Genomic DNA, 21,646 nt, shown 5'->3' on the forward strand with positions numbered 1-21,646 from the left:
TGGCAGTGTAGAGGGAGCTTTACGCTGTAGCTGGCATTCAGCTCTTTTAACTCAGTTGGCTGGACAGCTGGTTTGTGACACAGAACGAGGTCAACACGTGAGTTCAATCCCCGCACCGGCTGAGGTTATTCATGAAGGCCCCGCCTTCTCAACCTTGCCCCTCGCCTGAGGTGTGTTGACCCTCGGGTTAAATCACCACCGGTCAGCTCTCCTATGATCATTTGGGACGAAGACTTTACTTTACCTTGTTTGAATCAAGGCTGTAATGAGGCCAGGATCTGGGCGCCTCAACTCAGCGTCTGTGAGCAGGTTATTGGTAAGTAGATGCTGAATGATTGCGCTGTTGACCCCTTCCATCACTTTACTGATGATTGACAGTAGGCTGTACTGGAACAGCTTGGCTAGGGGTGTGGCAAGTTCTGGAGCAGAAATCTTCAGGACTATTGCCGGAATATTGTCAGGGCCCAGAGCCTTTGTAGTATCCAGTGTCTTCAGCAGTTTCTTGATATCACCTGGAGTGAATTGAACTGGCTGAAGACTGAAATTGTGGGGACCTCTAGAGGAGACCGAGTTGGATCATCCACCTGGCACTTCTGGCTGAAGATTTCTCCAAATGCTTTAGGGTTACATTTCGCATTGATGTGCTGGGCTGCCCGAGCGTTGAGGATGGGGATATTTGTAGAGCCTCCTCTGTGGTGATATGCCTGTAGATAATATTACATGTACTCAGCACTGTGACCTCCCACCAGCAGGTGGCATCAGACATCAGTCAGGTGACATCCGGCTACCGGTTGAATGTTGGAAGGAGTACACGAGGACAGTCGCACATCAGGGTAATTCCAGAAGAGTCGAATGGAACTCAATGATAACTTGGTCTGTATGAGATTCTGATCATTACCTTACCGCGTATACATTAATAAATCATCGTTCTGGCTAAATCACCAGCAGATCATAGCAAGACAAGATCACGGAACACAAAATCTTCCTCCTCCAGTGAGTTATTTAATCATTTCTGTTGTAGCAACAATATCATGTGTCTTCCCTTGCCATCAAAGGAATGAGAGATCTCTGGGGTGGACTGGCAAAGCAGTTTAGCAGCAAAGACGGTCGATCAGCAATGGCAGACATTCCTGAAGATAGTTCATGACCCACACCAAAAATATATCTCAGTGAGGAAGACGTATTCTAGGACGGGGATAAATTAATCATGTTTAACCAAGGAAGTTAACGATAGTATTAAGCTGAATCCATGGGAACCTGGATTGTAGTTTTAGGGTAAGGGAGAATGAGAGTATAGAGGTCAGGAGCACAGATTTGACGTCGCAGGAGGGGGCCAGTGTTCAGGTAGGTGGTTTGAAGTGTGTCTACTTCAATGCCAGGAGTATACGAAACAAGGTAGGGGAACTGGCAGCATGGGTTGGTACCTGGGACTTCGATGTTGTGGCCATTTCGGAGACATGGATAGAGCAGGGACAGGAATGGATGTTGCAGGTTCCGGGGTTTAGGTGTTTTAGTAAGCGCAGAGAAGGAGGCAAAAGAGGGGGAGGTGTGGCGCTGCTAGTCAAGAGCAGTATTACGGTGGCGGAGAGGATGCTAGATGGGGACTCTTCTTCCGAGGTAGTATGGGCTGAAGTTAGAAACAGGAAAGGAGAGGTCACCCTGTTGGGAGTTTTTTATAGGCCTCCTAATAGTTCTAGGGATGTAGAGGCAAGGATGGCGAAGATGATTCTGGATATGAGCGAAAGTAACAGGGTAGTTATTATGGGAGACTTTAACTTTCCAAATATTGACTGGAAAAGATATAGTTCGAGTACAATAGATGGGTCGTTTTTTGTACAGTGTGTGCAGGAGGGTTTCCTGAAACAATATGTTGACAGGCCAACAAGAGGTGAGGCCACGTTGGATTTGGTTTTGGGTAATGAACCAGGCCAGGTGTTGGATTTGGAGGTAGGAGAGCACTTTGGGGACAGTGACCACAATTCGGTGACGTTTACGTTAATGATGGAAAGGGATAAGTATACACCGCAGGGCAAAAGTTATAGCTGGGGGAAGGGCAATTATGATGCCATTAGACGTGACTTGGGGGGGATAAGGTGGAGAAGTAGGCTGCAAGTGTTGGGCACACTGGATAAGTGGGGCTTGTTCAAGGATCAGCTACTGCGTGTTCTTGATAAGTATGTACCGGTCAGACAGGGAGGAAGGCGTCGAGCGAGGGAACCGTGGTTTACCAAGGAAGTGGAATCTCTTGTTAAGAGGAAGAAGGAGGCCTATGTGAAGATGAAGTGTGAAGTTTCGGTTGGGGCGATGGATAGTTACAAGGTAGCGAGGAAGGATCTAAAGAGAGAGCTAAGACGAGCAAGGAGGGGACATGAGAAGTATTTGGCAGGAAGGATCAAGGAAAACCCAAAAGCTTTCTATAGGTATGTCAGGAATAAGCGAATGACTAGGGAAAGAGTAGGACCAGTCAAGGACAGGGATGGGAAATTGTGTGTGGAGTCTGAAGAGATAGGCGAGATACTAAATGAATATTTTTCGTCAGTATTCACTCAGGAAAAAGATAATGTTGTGGAGGAGAATGCTGAGCCCCAGGCTAATAGAATAGATGGCATTGAGGTACGTAGGGAAGAGGTGTTGGCAATTCTGGACAGGCTGAAAATAGATAAGTCCCCGGGACCTGATGGGATTTATCCTAGGATTCTCTGGGAGGCCAGGGAAGAGATTGCTGGACCTTTGGCTTTGATTTTTATGTCATCATTGGCTACAGGAATAGTGCCAGAGGACTGGAGGACAGCAAATGTGGTCCCTTTGTTCAAAAAGGGGAGCAGAGACAACCCCGGCAACTATAGACCGGTGAGCCTCACGTCTGTAGTGGGTAAAGTCTTGGAGGGGATTATAAGAGACAAGATTTATAATCATCTAGATAGGAATAATATGATCAGGGATAGTCAGCATGGCTTTGTGAAGGGTAGGTCATGCCTCACAAACCTTATTGAGTTCTTTGAGAAGGTGACTGAACAGGTAGATGAGGGTAGAGCAGTTGATGTGGTGTATATGGATTTCAGCAAAGCGTTTGATAAGGTTCCCCACGGTAGGCTATTGCAAAAAATACGGAGGCTGGGGGTTGAGGGTGATTTAGAGATGTGGATCAAAAATTGGCTAGCTGAAAGAAGACAGAGGGTGGTGGTTGATGGGAAATGTTCAGAATGGAGTACAGTCACAAGTGGAGTACCACAAAGATCTGTTCTGGGGCCGTTGCTGTTTGTCATTTTTATCAATGACCTAGAGGAAGGCGCAGAAGGGTGGGTGAGTAAATTTGCAGACGATACTAAAGTCGGTGGTGTTGTCAATAGTGTGGAAGGATGTAGCAGGTTACAGAGGGATATAGATAAGCTGCAGAGCTGGGCTGAGAGGTGGCAAATGGAGTTTAATGTAGAGAAGTGTGAGGTGATTCACTTTGGAAGGAATAACAGGAATGCGGAATATTTGGCTAATGGTAAAGTTCTTGAAAGTGTGGATGAGCAGAGGGATCTAGGTGTCCGTGTACATAGATCCCTGAAAGTTGCCACCCAGGTTGATAGGGTTGTGAAGAAGGCCTATGGAGTGTTGGCCTTTATTGGTAGAGGGATTGAGTTCCGGAGTCGGGAGGTCATGTTGCAGCTGTACAGAACTCTGGTACGGCCGCATTTGGAGTATTGCGTACAGTTCTGGTCACCGCATTATAGGAAAGACGTGGAGGCTTTGGAGGGGGTGCAGAGGAGATTTACCAGGATGTTGCCTGGTATGGAGGGAAAATCTTATGAGGAAAGGCTGATGGACTTGACGTTGTTTTCGTTGGAGAGAAGAAGGTTAAGAGGAGACTTAATAGAGGCGTATAAAATGATCAGGGGGTTGGATAGGGTGGACAGTGAGAGCCTTCTCCCGCGGATGGATATGGCTGGCACGAGGGCCTGTACTGCGCTGTATTGTTCTATGTTCTATGTTCTAAAGAAAAAACAGACAAAGTGGGAAGGATTAGTGGTCAGCCAGAAAATTGAGAAAGTTTTCAAGATCAATCAAAGATTACCAAAGAAGGTAAACTAGCAAGATCTTTCAAAATGGATAGAATCAGAGAATCCCTACAGTGTAGAAGGAGGCCATTTGGTCCATCAAGTCTGCCTCAACCCCTCGAAGGAGCACTCTACCCATGTCCACCCCGCCCTTCCCCACAACCTCATGACCTAACCTGCATATCCCTAGACATTAAGGGGCAATTTAGCATGGCCAATCCACCAAGCCTGCACATGTTTGGACTGTGGGAGGAAACGGAGCACCCGGAGGAAACCCACGCACACACGGGGAGGACGTGCATCTTTGAATGTAAATGGTCAAACTGGTAAGATTGGTGTTCCACTGGATTCCTCAATCTGCTGGATTCCTCAATCTGCTGGATTACTTGTTCAGTAATTTATTGACTACACGACCTGATTTGTAAATGCTAAGCGCAAGTCGCAAACTGCACCTTATGCAGCAAACCACAAGGCGATTGTTGGGACCAGATTGATCACCAAGACCCATGTCGGACATGAGGTCTCAATGGGCTGAATGACCATGTCTGTGTCACTCTTCTGACTCTGTGGCTTGATCCTGCCCTCCCCGGCTGAAATGGTGGGACACAATTCCACTGGGTCCCCTGCAGTGAGTAAACTTTGGGAGCAGCGTTATTTACTTTAGAGAGTTGGTTACCAATGGGATTGACCAGCCGCTCTAAGTCCCTGTAGTGCCGTCAGAAGCAGTGGCCATTGCTGGAACTACAGGCAGCCCCACCAAGCTGAGGAGCCCAGGTAAATCCGGGGTCAGGGGTCTCAGAGAGAGGGGCAAGGGGATGAGGGGCAGAATTCAAGAGGCCAAGTGGGAGGGTTAAATGGCAAGGGGATGAACTCGAGGGCCCCATACAATGGGCCTAGAGGACCACCCACCCTCACTATGCCCCTTACCTGAGGCTAGTCTGTGCAGGTAAAGTTGCCGGGCTTCCCGCATGGTGGGGTCTACCCACGACGTGGTAAGATACCGGAGGGGGCGGGTTGGGCCCTTACGTGGCCATTAATTGGCCAATTAAGGGCCTCAATAAGGCCAAAGGATGGGCAGACATCTCACCCCGTCGCCTCTTATAATTTCCAACATGTCGGGAAGGACTTGTGGCGGGAAAGTCACCTCTGTCCCCATCATCTTCAACCCAACATGCGGGTAGTGTAAAATCCAGTTTGGGAAGTTGGATCGAGGGCACCTCACCGACTGGTCAATGAACCAACAAAGAAACCCCATCAGTCCCAACGGGGAGGCCGGACAGTATTAAGTGCTGCTCGGGCACTCAGGTGGCCACCTGTGGGCTTTCCCCTTGATTTAGGGCCTTGGCAGTGGAAATCCCATTTACCAAGAGCAGTCGGCCAATCAGAGGCGGTCGGCTGCTCGTTGCCATCAGCGCCACTGGCGGAGCAGTGGCAGCTGCCGGTAATGCACCCACCAGAGGCCCAGGATCAGTGAGGAACGCAGATTACAGGTGAGTGATGGCGGGGAGGGGGTCAAGGGAGGAGGCAGAGAGGTCAGAGGCAAGGCCTGATACTTAAAAAAAAAATTGAGAGTACCCAATTATTTTTTTACAATTAAGGGGCAAGTTAGCGTGGCCAATTCACCTACCCTGCCCATCTTTGGGTTGTGGGGGTGAAACCCATGCAACTCCGTGCCTGATAATGAGGGAATTCTACTGGGAGGCCGGGTTTTCCCACCGCTGCGAGATTGGCATTGGGTTTAAATGGGCCTGGTCGCCATGGTTTCCACCATGATCTGTCTCATAGGGAACCCCTATCAGCCCCCTTCTCAATGCCCCCATGAACTCCCTCCCCACCCCACACCCCAGATTAGGGCAGCACGGTAGCATGGTGGTTAGCACAATTGCTTCACAGCTCCAGGGTCCCGGGTTCAATTCCCCGCTGGGTCACTGTCTGTGCGGAGTCTGCACGTTCTCCCCGAGTCTGCGTGGGTTTTCTCCGGGTGCTCCGGTTTCCTCCCACAGTCCAAAGATGTGCAGGTTAGGTGGATTGGCCATGCTAAATTGCCCTTAGTGTCCAAAATTGCCCTTAGTGCTGGGTGGGGTTACTGGGTTGTGGGGATAGGGTAGAGGTGTGGACTTGGGTAGAGTGCTCTTTCCAAGAGCCGGTGCAGACTCGATGGGCCGAATGGCCTCCTTCTGCACTGTAAATTCTATGTCTATGTATATTTGCACAAACAGATGTTGAGAAGATTCAAAAACAGTTGGGAAATCGATAGGTGGAGGCCGAGGTAGACAGAAAGATTGAAGTTGAAAAGTGAATCAGGGCCCTGTGATTTTTACAGGATGTTAGTTTAAGCACAGGATCTATCCGTCGGTTTCTGAAGGCTTAGAGCTCCGATCGCTGGTGTTCATCCTCTTTCGCCTTTCGCTCATCCTTCTCTCCACCTTGTCGATTGTGGATTTTGTTGAAGAATTTCACCCTGTGCTCCTTCAACTTCCACCCAGTCTGTGGTTTGACCCTCAGCTGCATGTAGCCTTCACTGTGATCATAAGCTGGCCAGTGTACCAACCCTTCCCCATTAGGGTTCCTGCAAGGCAATTTTAAACATCAGGGACATCAGAAATATCCGCTTGGTCCAGACTCCCCCGCAATCCCCACCACCCCTCAATCCCATTCTCTACTCGTCTGATAACCCACCCCCTTCCCCCTTCCCTCCCTTCCAACACCTTCCTTTTCCTCCCCACCCACCCAACCCATCCCAAAAACCCAGCAACACCAAAGCCAGTATTGCCCCCATCACCATCCCAGGCCAGACCCCAACAGTGGCTATGATACTGGACCAAAACCCCAATATTTTGGTTTGGTCTGGGATCGTAATAAGGGGGCAGCATGGGTTTTGGTGTTCCTGGGCTTTTAGGATGGGGTTGGGTAAGGAAGCTGAAAGGAGGGAAAGAGACAGGTAGTGGGTAACTAAATCACCCGCACGCTGGGTTTCCATCACCACAGGAAAGTGGGTATCAGGTATCGACCTCCCTTCCCCACTATGCACAGAAACAGGCTTCACGCTAACCTGCCTGCCTCTTTCACCTCACCTTCCCAACGACTCCCCCATTCATCTCCCCCCCATGTGTTTATCCAGCTTCCCCTTAAAAGTATTTTCACGATTCACCTCCACACCTCCCTCCAGGAGCGGGTTCCACATTCTCACCTCTCTCTGGGTAAAGACATTACTCCCAAATTCCCCATGCATTTATTCATGATTATCTTGCACCACCACCAGCAAAAAAATTCTTTTGTTTGATTTTCAAATTTAGTGCACCCAATTCATTTCTTCCAATTAAGGGGCAATTTAGCGTGGCCAATTCACCTACCCTGCACATCTTTTTGGGTTGTGGGGGCAAAACCCACGCAAACACGGGGAGAATGTGAAATGAAATGAAATGAAAATCGCTTCTTGTCACAAGTAGGCTTCAATGAAGTTACTGTGAAAAGCCCCAAGTCGCCACATTACGGCGCCTGTTCGGGGAGGCTGGTACGGGAATTGAACCCGCGCTGCTGGCCTGCCTTGGTCTGCTTTCAAAGCCAGCTATTTAGCCCACTGTGCTAAACCAGCCCCAGTGTGCAAACTCCACACAGTGACCCAGAGCCGGGATCGAACCTGGGACCTCGGCGCTGTGAGGCAGCAGGGCTAACCCACTGAGCCACCGTGCTGCCCTGCCATCAGCAAAATTAACGTCAGTTAAAGAAATGTTTACAAAAGGAAAAGGATTCTGGAATTCTGAAATGTTGGGAATACTCAGCAGGTCAGGCAGCACCTGTGGTGGGAGAAACAGGGGGAAGGTTTCGGGTCGAAACATCAGAACTGACTCTTGTTATTAACTAATTGTTTGACAGGGGACAACAGCTGCGATAGCAACCTAAAATTTTCGGAAACTTAAAGATGTTTGTGTGAATCTGTTCCACCTGTGATTCAATACCACACGTGTTGTGTATTCACTGACTGAGATATCAGAAGGGTGGAGAATGAGGTTGAGGGGGCTTCCCTTCTGCCCCGGTACGGGTGCCAACATTTATTGCCCACCCGTAATATGAGATCAGGCTGGGTAAAGACGGCAGATTTCCCTCCTGAAGGACATCCGTGAATCATGGTGGGTTTTTACATCATTCTGATAGTTTCACGGGCACCATAACAGCGATGAACTTTTTGTGCACGGTTTAACTGAAAAGAAAGAGTCCTGTTCTGGGGGCGTTTAGCGGGGTGTTCCTGGCTCCTACAGAGCTGAGAACCACCCCGCTATTAAACGGTCCACCGAGGTTGCACTTGGACCTATTTCTTGGCACTGATGAGCTCAGCTTGCCACTCCAGGAGGAGATTGGGGCACCATTTTTAACTGGTGCCCTGATCACTCAAACCCCCCTGCAACCTCCAGCACCCCCCCCAATGCCCCAACTTACTAATTAGGGAGTCCTTGAGCAGCCCTGCACCCCACCTCATATGGACAGGCCCCCCACCCTCCACCCCCGTCCCTAATCCCCGGCACTGGCAAGATGCCACCTGGGCGCTGCCAGTCTGGTACCCCTGGCAGTGCCCTTGCCAACCCACCAGTGCCACCTGGGCACCCTGATAATGCTGAGTGGCACTGCCAGGTTGCTCAGGTGGGGCTGCCGGGATGCCAGGCTGGCAGTACCATCGGGTGCCCGGGTGGTATCGGGAGAGCCGGGATACCACCCTGACCAGAGCCCAACCGTCCGGGGGACCTCAATGACCTGGGAGAACTCCCCAAATGCCAATGCACCTGGTCCACATTTGTGGAAACCAGTGACAAACGGCACATGGCAGGTTCTCCGAGATGAGGCTGTTCAACACCGTCCCTCCGGTAATCCGGCGTGGACATATTCAAGGGAGTGTAACCACCCACTTGAAAACGCAAATCTGGGTCATGGCCACTGTGGGCCTGTTCCAGATCGCGATGCCTCGCAATAGCTCTTCAGATCTCTAAAGGCGCAATGAGTGTCGTAAATCTCGTGAGAAGCCTCTCGCTATATTTACCGGCCTCGTCGTGTCCCAAATGGAACGTGATGAAGCAGGAAGATCCCGCCCTTTATTCCAGATCCATTTAGTTTGACCCTGTCCCCAGGTTATTAGCCAGTCGATTACTAACACAATCACATCATTCACAATGATATGTACTCAACATGTGGGAACACCTCCTCACTGTCCGCTCTTCAGAGCGAATCGCTTGGGTCACCTACCCTTTCTTAGCAAAGTTCGCCCAGTAAGCCATCATCGTCTTGCTTAGAACCTTCTCCTCCTCAGTGCCGTTTGCTGCAGAAAAGTACATCAAAACAAGATCATTATTCGGGGATTACAAACATGCTGGATTCTTCTAGGTCCGATGGGAGATTGTCAACCTAAAGATTCATTCTCTTCCCTCTCCACAGATTGTGATGAATGTGGGAATTTCAGATAAATTGTATTACAGATATTGGGTGCAGTAAGGATTCAAAACCTGGGTTAGTGTTTGACTGCTGGAGTCATGTTTTTAAAAATCCTGGATTGCAAGACAGCTAGGCTTTTTGGGAGCAATTAAAGCATCGTAAAAGTTTGGGCAAATGGATTATTATTTTTTGTTTCTATTAAGAGGGTCCCCTGCGGAGTAGTTCATTAGAGGCACTGTGTTCAGTTTAGTGAGATGAGGTGGTTAATGGGAGGAGCCAGGGCTGACGCAGTCAGTCAGTTAGTTTGTGGCTGGAAGGCGAGTTGAGAAGTTTCTGAAGACATACAGCCATAGATTCTGCATTGTTCTGACAGGCTCAGGTCTATCTTTTCAAACAATCTTAAAAGACATCTCAGCACAGCAATTAGTCTTGAGTGCTAACTGTATTTAAAAGTGGATTGAGATCTGAGATAGTTCTGTTGTTTGAGTGGGAATAAAGATAGCAGTTAAGGGTTATTGTGTCACTGTATTGATTAACATTGGTTAAGGGGTAATTGTAAACTATTTTCTTGTGTGATGTTAAAGATATTTTAATACTGTGTTTGTAATAAACTTTGTTTTAATTTACCTATTTTGCGTGAAATCACTCCTGGAGCAAGGAATCCTTTTCTCACAGTCCTGTGGAATTAAAATAAAATATTGGGGCTTCTGTCCTGTATCCTAACCATTGTTGGGTCTGGTCCTGGATTGTAATAAAATGCTGATTGACCTGTTCAGTATTTCCAAGCATTTTCTGTTTATACTTCAGATGTTTAGGATTTACAGGATTTTGTTTTCGTACACCACAAGGAGACACAAGTAGAGAGGGCGGAGTTAATGGAAAAGCAAAATACTGCAGATTCTGGAAATCTGAAATAAACCTGAAAATGTTGGATAAACCCAGCAGTTCTGGCACCGTTAGCGATGAGAGAAGCAGAGTTAACGTTTCAAGTCTGGGGCTGGTTTAGCACAGTGGGCTAAACAGCTGGCTTGTAACGCCAGAACAAAGCCAGCAGCGTGGGATCAATTCCCGTACCAGCCTCCCCGAACAGGTGCCGGAATGTGGCGACTAGGTGCTTTTCACAGTAACTTCATTGAAGCCTACTTGTGACAATAAGCGATTATTATTATTAATTATTATTAAGGCCATACGACTCTTGTTCGGAGCTGAAGAGGGGTAGAGATGTGATGGGGTATATTGTTGAAAAGTGGGGGGGGGGGGGGGGGGGGGGGGTGTAGAAGCCAGGTATTTCAAATACAACTAGTATAGGTAAAAGATAGCTGTTTTTAGTACTCATTTTTAAAAGATGAGAATTTCAGCACACATAAATTCAGGACTTCAATATGATACATGAAATAGCATTAAATTCCATGATAACATTAAAACAGCACAGTTGCAAGATAATTTGACACTGTCTTGTGCTAATTGTCAAGGCCAAGGGATTGAATACACAGCAACATGAAGGCACCATTGTTCACAATGCAGATAACAGCTGGGTCAGAAAAGCTGATGTTGCACATTGAAGATGGACGGCTTGCCATCAAATCAAATGTGTTTGAGTCTAACCCAAACCAATTAGGATTATATTGGGGTGTAATTAGACGACTTAAGACAGATATGAAAGTGTATAACTGAAAAGTTTCTCCCGGCCATTTTAGTTTTGTTTTAGTGTTTAGTTTTTTAGGTAATTGTTTTTGGGGGTTCTGTCAGTCTAACAGTCAGTGTCAGTGATGTTAGTCCACTTTTGACTTTGAGTTTGAGTTTAGCTGAAGATTAGCTTTCTCTCTCTCTTCATGTTTCATTGCCAGACTTTGACCTTTTAAAAGTTACTTTCGAGCTGTCTGCCTAAGCAAAGAAAGATAATGTCTGTAACTCTCTGAAAGCTTCGAATTGTCTACGAATTGCCTTTTAAATGACTTTCAAATTGTAATCAAGCGACTACAAATAAAACAATTCTTTTTGGCACCTGAGGAGTTTATACTGCAAATTTCTGCTGAGTTCCAGTATTCGCAAAGTGCTACTGATAACCGAATAGCAGAGATGATATAAATTCCTTCAACTATACACAGTCGAATAATACAAGGAATCGAACAACTTAACACAGTCTACAAATATTATAAATCTTACAACTTGTCGTATTGCGCCAGGACTTGATTAATCAACTAAGCTTCCCCCAAACTTGGTGTAGTTCGACAGGTTAAGATCCCTATAAATTAAATATTCCTTCAGGGGGGAGAGAAGGTGGAGCAGAATAGAATGTCAGCGATAGGTCGGAGCAAAGACGAGATTGACAACCATGTCATGGGCACAAGACAAATGGAGTGTTAATGATAGCATTAAAGACTAAAGACAGTGTTGATAGTGGCATGTTACGATCCCAGTTGGTGTTACTACTGGATGGAAATGGCGGAGCAGGCCCAAGGGGCCGAATTGCCTGCTCCTGCTCCTTTGTTCCAACACCAGCCAATCGGATTTCAGTTAAGTCTTTAGTTGGTCCCAGACGGTAATGTAAGATTCGGTCTAGGACGTGTTTGCATTCAGCTGCAAAAAGGTCATCAAAATGGAATGTTAGTCCCTTACACTGAGGCAGGGGTATCGCGAGGAGGTTCTGTGGATCAAAACGCGTTTACAACATCTCAGGAGTAACTTGATCCAGTTTCAGGAGCTGCACCTTAGAAAGAATATATTGTACTTGGACAGAATGCAACACAGATTCACCAGAATGCTCCCAGCCAGACTGCTGTTAGAACAAAGAACAATACAGCACAGGAACAGGCCCTTCGGCCCTCCAGGTCTGTACCGGTCACGATACCACCCTTGGCCAAAACCCTCAGCACTTCCTTGTGCCGTTTCCCTCTATACCAGTGTTTTTCAAACTTTTTTTTCCGGGGAAGACGGGAAATTATAGGCCGGTTAGCCTGACTTTGGTCATTGGTAGGAGTTTAGAGTGCATTATTAAAGATGAAATCGCAAAGTACTTGGAAGTGCATGGTAAAATAGGACTGAGTCAGCACGGCTTCATCACGGGGAGGTCACGTCTGACAAATCTGTTAGAGTTCTTTGAGGAAGTAACAAGGAAGTTAGACAAAGGAGAACCGGTGGACGCGATTTATTTAGATTTCCAGAAGGCCTTTGACAAGGTGCCGCATAGCAGACTGTTAAATAAGTTAAGAGCCCACGGTGTTAAGGGTAAGATCCTGGCATGGATAGAGGATTGGCTAACTGGCAGAAGGCAGAGAGTGGGGATAATAATAATATAATAATTGCTTATTGTCACAAGTAGGCTTCAATGAAGTTACTGTGGAAAGCCCCTAGTCGCCACATTCTGGCACCTGTTTGGGGAGGCCGGTACGGGAATGGAACCCGCGCTGCTGTCTTGTTCTGCATTACAAGCCAGCAGTTTAGCCCACTGTGCTAAACCAGCCCCTAATAAAGGGGTCTTTTTCAGGATGGTAGTCGGTGACTAGTGGTGTGCCTCAGGGGTCGGTGCTGGGACCACAACTTTTCACAATATACATTAATGATCTGGAAGAAGGAACTGAAGGCTCTGTTGCTAAGTTTGCAGATGATACAAACATCTGTAGAGGGACAGGTAGTATTGAGGAAGCAGGGGGGCTGCAGAAAGACTTGGACAGGCTGGGAGAGTGGGCAAAGAAGTGGCAGATGAAATACAATGTGGAAAAGTGTGAGGTTATGCACTTAGGAAGGAGAAATGGAGACATAGACTATTTTCTAAATGGGGAAATGCTTAGGAAATCAGAAGCACAAAGGGACTTGGGAGTCCTTGTTCACGATTCTCTTAAGGTTAATGTGCAGGTTCAGTCGGCAGTTAGGAAGGCAAATGCAATGTTAGCATTCATGTCGAGAGGGCTGGAATACAAGACCAGGGATGTATTTGAGGCTGTATAAGGCTCTGGTCAGACCCCATTTGGAGTATTGAGAGCAGTTTTGGACCCTGTATCTAAGGAAGGGTGTGCTGGTCTTGGAAAGGGTCGAGAGGAGGTTCACAAGAATGATCCCTGGAATGAAGAGCTTGTCGTATGAGGAACATGAATGAATGAAAATGAATGAAAATCGCTTATTGTCACAAGTAGGCTTCAAATGAAGTTACTGTGAAAAGCCCCTAGTCGCCACATTCCGGTGCCTGTTCGGGGAGGCTGGTACGGGAATCGAACTGTGCTGCTGGCCTGCCTTGGTTTGCTTTCAAAGCCAGCGATTTAGCCCTGTGCTAAACAGCCCCAGCCCCAGGAACAGTTGAGGACTCAGGACCTGTACTCGTTAGAGTTTAGAAGGATGAGGGGGGATCTTATTGAAACTTACACGATACTGCGAGGCCTGGGATAGAGTGGACGTGGAGAGGATGTTTCCACTTGTAGGAAAAACTAGAAGCAGAGGACACAATCTCAGACTAAAGGGACGATCCTTTAAAACTGAGGTGAGGAGGAATTTTTTCAGCCAGAGGCTGGTGAATCTATGGAACTCTTTGCCGCAGAAGGCTGTGGAGGCCAAATCACTGAGTGTCTTTAAGACAGAGAGAGATAGGTTCTTGATTAATAAGGGGATCAGGGGTTATGGGGAGAAGGCAGGAGAATGGGGATGAGAAAAATATCAGCCATGATTGAATGGCGGAGCAGACTCGATGGGCCGAGTGGCCTAATTCTGCTCGTATGCCTTATGGTCTTATGGTGGAAAGAGCTAATCTTTGCTGTCTGACCTGCTGGGTTTTGGTAGAATGTTTTGTTTTTCTTTCAGATTTGTTCTGTCTGCAGTACTTTTGAATTAGTATCTTTTGGTGAAAGTTTTTATCAGATTATTTATTTAATTATTATTACACCACAGATTCTTGTCAAACCCCTGCTCCCAATGTCAGTGAGATCGGAAACCACACTTGGCCTGTCAAAGAGGAAATGAAAACGTGGGAAAAATAAACCCAGTGCTTTTCCTCACCTAATAATTTGAAACCATCCTCCAAAAATAAATTGCCAAACACAAATGCAAGCTCATCGGCGTGGTCGGATTTCACAAACTCGGGACGGCGTGTTGCATAGACACTTGGTCTGTGCTGAAACTCATACAGGAAGACAGGGTGTCCAGCATCTGAGAAGAGAAAACAGGAAGATTAATCCCTCAAATTCTGTGGAGAGACTAAAAAACCTGGGATTTTTACCCAAACAGCAGAGGTAGGTAAGTAGACATTTAATGCTGATGTTCAAAGTCATGAAGGGTTTTTCTTATTCACTCTGGGATGTGGGGGTCGCTGGTTAGGAATATTACCCATTCCTAGTTGCCCTCGAGAAGGTGGTCTGAGCTGCAGTCCATGTGTTGTAGGTGCACCCACCCTGCTGTTAGGGAGGGAGTAGCAGGATGTTGTCCCAACGACAGTGAAGGAGCGGCGATACATTTCCAAGTCAGGGTGGTGAGTGACTTGGAGGGGAACCTCCAGGTGGTGGGGTTCCCAGGTATCTGCTGCTCTTGTCCTTCTAGATGGTAGAGGTCGTGGGTTTGGAAGGTGCTGCCTCAGGAGCCTTGGTGAGTTCCTGCAGTGCATCTTGTAGATGGTACACACGGCTGCCACTGTGCATCAGTGGTGGAGGGAGTGAATGTTTGTGGACGGGACGCCACATGGATTGCAGTGGGTCGAGGAGGCAGCTCACCACCACCTTCTCAAAGATAATTAGGGGTGGACAATGTCATGATATCCACATTAGCATATCATGGTGCAATCACACACACACTGATGGACAGGCAGTTGGACCAATCAACACACACGCAACATCGCAGCCAATCACCAGTGAGAGCACACGCACTATAAAACAGGGGACACCACAGTTCCCGCTCATTCCAGCAGGAGATAGTTCAGAGCACAGAGCTCACAGCGTGTCACTCAGACATACACCATGTGCTGAGTGCCTCTCTAAGATAGTGCTCGGGCTGGGTCCACAGGTTAGCTGATGAAGTACGAACCACAGCCAGAAATTAACAGTTGTTATTATTCAGAACAATAAAACAGAGTTGTACCATCTACTGCCGTGTTGGTTCATTTGTGTATCGGAACACCCAACACGACATGATAACAGGATTGGAAACTCCCCAACAACTGTGCGACCTACCTGCACCTCTTCAGAAACCCGCCATCCTGCGTCATGGACACCATCAGCCCGCCGCAGCCGCTCCAAATCGCTGGAAACCTCGGCGTCAACTGGAAGCTGTTTAAACAGCGCTTCCAGCTCTTCCTAGAAGCCACAGACAGGGAGAATGCATCGGACGCCAGGAAGATCGCCCTCCTCCTCTCCACGGCGGGGCAACACGCCATCCACATCTACAACTCCCTGGCATTCGCGGAAGGCGAGGACAAGACGAAGTACAAGACAGTCCTGCTAAAACTTGAGCAACACTTCAGCGTGGAAGTTAATGAGAGCTTCGAGAGGTACCTCTTCCAGCAGCTCCTGCAGGGTAAGGATGAGCCTTTTCAATCTTATATGACACACCTCCGTATCCTCGCGCAGTCCTGCGGCTATGAGGCCTCCTCCGACTCCATGATTTGGGACCAGATAGTTTTTGGGGTCACCTCGCACACCCTACGCCAGCAGCTCCTCAAAATAAAGAGCCTCACCCTAGCCACCGCCATCGAAACCTGCGTCCTCCACGAGAACGCGACCAGCCGGTACTCCCAATTCCAAGCGGCCGAATCGGCACGGCAGGGGTCCTACGAGGCCGAGCGGGTCCAGTCGGCCGAGTTCCTCCCGGCCCGCGGCCCGGACGAGGGCGGCCATTTTGCGCGCTTTCCAAGGCCTATCGCGCTTGTATGCGCCAAAAGAGGGGACGTCGACGCAGAGGGACGTGATGCGCAGGCGCGCTCTACGCAGGACCAAACTGCGCATGCGTGATGGCGCAACGAACGCCATGACGTCACGACGTGCGGCAACTGTGGATCCGCACATTTAAAGCGGCAATGTCCAGCAAAGAATCGACAATGCCTCCGCTGTGGCAGGATGGGCCACTACGCTGCCTGCTGTCGAGTAGCTCAACCTGCCAATGCTCCCCAATTCCGCCAGCCTCGCAGGGACGTGCGGGCCATTCAGCCTCCATACACCGAGTCATACCCTGACCATGTACAGACCGGTGATACAGACAACCGGGAAGACTTCTGCGTTGCGGTAATAGACAGAAATCGGATGTCCCCAAGTAGGACCCACCAGCCGATGCCAGTGCACGGTGTCAATCCAGGTGATGAATGGTGTGCCACCCTAACGGTCAACCGATCACCAATCACATTCCGTTTAGACACTGGTGCCTCCGCCAATCTCCTCGCATGGTCAGCCTTCCACACCTTGAAGGTTAGACCACCGATTCGGCCATCCCGCTGTCAGTTGGTCGATTACAACGGTAATGTTATCCCGGCCATGGGATCCTGCCAGCTCGAGGTAGCACACAATTCATACACAGCCACACTGTCTTTTGAGATAGTTGGATCCTCGAAGGACTCCCTGCTAGGCGCACGGCGTGCAAGATCCTCCACCTCGTTCAGCGGGTACACACTCTGTCTCCAGAAGGCACGTCCGATTTCCCAGATGCAGACTTCGGGGCGCAGCTCCACTCGCTCCTCGCCCACATCCAGCAGGTTTTCGAGGGCATGGGCACACTGCCCTACACATACAGAATACGGCTCAAACCGGACGCCACCCCGGTCATTCACGCACCTCGTCGAGTCCCAGCGCCACTCAAGGACCGCCTCAAGCAGCAGCTGCAGGATCTCCAGGAACAAGGAGTGCTTTCCCGGGTCACAGAGCCAACGCCATGGGTCAGCTCCATGGTGTGCGTAAAAAAGCCCTCTGGCGAGCTCCGGATCTGCATCGACCCGAAAGACCTGAACAACAACATCATGAGGGAACACTACCCCCATACCCAAACGGGAAGAGATCACGAGCGAAATGGCCCGGGCTAAAACTTTTACCAAGCTTGATGCCTCAAAGGGTTTTTGGCAGATTCAGCTGGATCAGTCCAGCAGGAAGCTGTGTACTTTCAACACTCCCTTTGGCAGATACTGCTACAATAGGATGCTGTTTGGCATCATCTCAGCATCCGAGGTGTTTCATCGAATCATGGAACAGATGATGGAGGGCATCGAAGGGGTGCACGTCTATGTTGATGACGTCATCATCTGGTCCACCACACCACAGGAGCACATCAGTCGTCTCCAGCGTGTCTTCGCGCGGATACGAGAACACGTCCTGCGCCTCAACCGAGCCAAGTGTTCTTTTGGCCAAACTGAGCTAATGTTTCTGGGGACCACATATCCCGGTCAGGAGTGCGTCCACTCTGCAGACAAAGTGACAGCTATAGTAGCCATGCCACAGCCGGCAGACAAGAAGGCAGTGCTACGCTTTCTCGGGATGGTCAACTTCCTGGGGAAGTTTATTCCCAACCTTGCCTCCCACAGAACGGCTCTTCGCCACCTGGTGAAGAAGACTACGGAGTTCCAGTGGCTTCCCGCACACCAGAAGGAATGGGAGGAGCTCAAGATCAAGCTCACCACCGCCCAGGTATTGGCGTTCTTCGACACTACTCGAGATACAAAGATCTCGACTGATGCCAGCCAGTCCGGCATTGGGGAGGTACTCCTGCAACGGGACGACACTGCATCATGGGCCCCGGTCGCCTATGCCTCGCGGGCCATGACCCCCACAGAACAGCGCTATGCGCAGATTGAGAAGGAGTGCCTGGGTTTGTTAACCGGCATAGATAAATTCCAAGACTATGTGTACGGTCTTCCTCAGTTTACCGTGGAGACCGACCATCGCCCCCTGGTCGCCATCATACAAAAGGACCTCAATGAGATGACCCCTCGCCTACAGCGCATTCTGCTCAAGCTCCGGAGGTACGACTTCCAACTGGTCTACACCCCGGGAAAGGACCTCATCATGGCGGATGCCCTGTCCAGAGCAGTGAGCACACCGCCCGAATCGTGGGGTGGGGGGGGGGGTTCATCTGTCAGGTCGACGCACATGTAGCCTTCACATCGGCCAATCTGCCGGCTACTGACGCACGTCTGGCCCACATTCGCCGTGAGACTGCGGCTGATCCCATTCTACAACGTGTGATGCGCCACATGACGGAAGGGTGGCTCAAGGGGCAGTGCCCACAATTCTACAATGTCCGGGATGACTTGGCCGTCATTGATGGTGTCCTCCTGAAGTTGGACCGGATCGTGATCCCACACAGCATGCACCGGCTTGTCCTCGAACAACTGCACAAAGGCCATCTCGGAGTTGAAAAGTGCAGGCGGAGGGCCCGAGAGGCTGTGTACTGGCCGGGCATCAGCGACGACATCGCCAACATGGTGCTCAACTGCCCCACCTGCCAAAGGTTTCAGCCGGCGCAACCCCCTGAGACCCTTCAGCCCTATGAGTTGGTAACGTCCCCCTGGGCGAAGGTGGGCGTGGACCTTTTTCATGCGCTCGGCAGGGACTACGTCATCATAATTGACTATTTTTCCAACTATCCGGAGGTCATACGCCTGCACGACTTGACATCATCAGCTGTAATCAGAGCATGGAAAGAAACCTTCGCTCGCCATGGCATTCCGCTCACCGTCATGTCGGACAATGGGCTCTGTTTTGCGAGCCAAGAATGGTCTTCTTTTGCCGCTTCATATGGCTTCACACACGTGACGTCCAGCCCTCTGCATCCCCAGTCAAATGGCAAGGCGGAAAAGGGTGTCCACATCGTGAAGCGGCTCCTCTGCAAGGCTGCTGATGCTGGATCTGACTTCTGTTTAGCCCTGCTGGTCTATCGCTCGGCCCCAGTGTCCACAGGCCTCTCACCCACCCAGCTGTTGGTGGGTCGCGCCCTCAGGACCGCTGTACCGTCCATTCATGTTCCTAAACCCGACCATGCTCCGGTACTGCAAAGGAGGCGACAGCAGCGTGCTCAGCAAAAGGTGGCACATGACACTCAGGCAACTGATCTTCCTGCCCTGGCGCCTGGAGACAACGTACGCATACACCTACCAGAGGGTGGCTGGTCGGCAACTGCCGAGGTTCTCCGCTGCATGGCTCCCCGCTCGTTCCTGGTTCGCATGCCTGATGGCTCCATTCGCCGGCGTAATCGGCAGGCCCTTCGGCTGATTCCGCGCTCGCTACGTGATCATGCCCTTCTGTTGTCCCTGATGTCGACTTCGTGGAGCTTCCTGCCACTATGCCTATTCCTCTATTGCCAGTGGCCAGGCCCATTCCTCAGCCGGTGGATCCTGACCCACCCTTGAGGCGGTCAACCCAAATTCGTCGCCCACCTACTAGACTGGACTTATGAGCCTGTTAGCACATTGGACTCACTGAATTGTTGTGCAATAATGTTAACGTGTTTCTCTTTTTGTCGTTCCAGAAGTTCTCTTTCGATGTTTGCTATTTGCACTTGTTTTGTTCGTGGTACAACCTCGTTGCTCTGTTGCACCGGACACCTTCCTCTGTATATAGTTTAGCCTGTTGTAAATATTGCACACACATACTCAGCCGCACTCAGTACACACCAATATTTATTACCATGTAGGCACATATTCTTGTGAAAAGGGGGGATGTCATGATATCCAGAGTTACATATCATAGTGCAATCACACACACACACTGATGGACAGGCAGTTGGACCAATCAACACACATGCAACATCACAGCCAATCACCAGTGAGAGCACACGCACTATAAAACAGGGAACACCACAGTTCCCGCTCATTCCAGCAGGAGATAGTTCAGAGCACAGAGCTCACAGCGCCCCGCTCAGACATAGACCATGTGCTGAGTGCCTCTCTAAGATAGTGCTCGGGCTGGGTCCACAGGTTAGCTGATGAAGTATGAACCACAGCCAGAAATTAACAGTTGTTATTATTCAGAACAATAAAACAGAGTTGTACCATCTACAACCGTGTTGGTTCGTTTGTGTATCGGAACACCCAACACGACAGACAATAAATGCTGATATAGCCAGCCACATTCTGCGAATTAGAAAGTGTTGAGAGGAAGGGTTCTGGGAAATGGGAGGGATGAGGAAGAGAAACATTTCCCTGTAGGTCGTACCTCTGTGAATTCGGGCCAAATTGACAGTAGGCACCAACATGAACAGATCACTCAGCAGCTCATGGTGGAAATCTCGGATCTCCGCCTTGTCCTCCGTGTGTCCCATATATTCATCAATGGCCAGCTGGAGTTCACCTTCACGGAGCTTTACACAAAGAAATGAACGAATACAGGTAGAGTTAGTGAATGCATGGTGCAACAACGGGAATTGTATTCAGGAGGAATTACTCAGTTCAGTTTGGGAACTCCGGAATCACAGATAACAGGAAAAGACAATTACAGAGCCCCTTCCCCGCTTAGCTGGCACCCCATTCCACATCCACAATCTCTCACCACACCATTCAATCCCTCCTCTCTGCAAGTAAATTCCTCAGCTGCCTCTTGTCTCACTCACACCATCTGATTCAATGTCCTTCCTGAGTAAACGGCTGCCAATGTTGTCTGTGTGAAAGTTTCCCCTGATACCCTCTCGTACTGCAGCCATCCAATTTTGGACGTCCCAGATACTTGGACCGTTCCATCGTAATTTGGGGGTCTTACAAATTAAGCCCTCACACAGTCATCTCTTTTCCAAATAAATGAGATTGTTTTGTGAATATGTTATTCTAAGCAATGGAGATTCTGTGCCCAATGTGCCTGCTGCCAGAGAGCGGACACAACATTTATTTAAATTGGATTTAGCAATCACTAATGGACCTTCCCAATGTCACAAAGGTCAACACTGATAATGGAACCACCCTGGGGCATCATATTCATCTCCCTGCACAAATCCACAATCCATCAGCCAGGTTTAGCACACTGGGCTAAATCGCTGGCTTTTGCCAGCCTCCGTGAACAGGTGCCGGAATGTGGCGACTTTTCACAGTAACTTCATTGAAGCCGACTTGTGACAATAAGCCATTTTCATTTAATTTCATCAGCCCAATGAAGATCGAGAGTGTTCCAGCCTCCAGTCTCTACCTGGGATATGAAATCCCATCAAGCAAAGTCGGACTTCCCAGTTGTGACAAAGGGGAGCGTCACCTCCCCGTCTTCACACATGTTGCCTGTTCTGCTGAGTATTTGCAGAAT

At 49.2% G+C, this 21,646-nt stretch overlaps 1 protein-coding gene across 1 annotated transcript in view; it reads right to left on the reverse strand.

Moving 5' to 3' along the window:
• Positions 1-982: 982 nt before the first annotated feature.
• LOC140430336 (fatty acyl-CoA hydrolase precursor, medium chain-like) overlaps positions 983-21,646 on the reverse strand; it is a 48,871-nt gene continuing 28,207 nt past the window's right edge. Inside the window, exons 10-13 of the mRNA XM_072517791.1 lie at positions 20,576-20,720; positions 14,454-14,603; positions 9,282-9,354; positions 983-6,615 (exon numbers count right to left, since the gene is read on the reverse strand). Of these exons, the coding sequence (XP_072373892.1) occupies positions 6,414-6,615; positions 9,282-9,354; positions 14,454-14,603; positions 20,576-20,720 (570 nt within the window). The 3' untranslated portion in view covers positions 983-6,413. The remainder of the gene's footprint in view (positions 6,616-9,281; positions 9,355-14,453; positions 14,604-20,575; positions 20,721-21,646) is intronic.

The sequence above is a fragment of the Scyliorhinus torazame genome, chromosome 10, assembly GCF_047496885.1.
Source record: "Scyliorhinus torazame isolate Kashiwa2021f chromosome 10, sScyTor2.1, whole genome shotgun sequence".
Classification (NCBI taxonomy): Eukaryota; Metazoa; Chordata; class Chondrichthyes; order Carcharhiniformes; family Scyliorhinidae; genus Scyliorhinus; species Scyliorhinus torazame.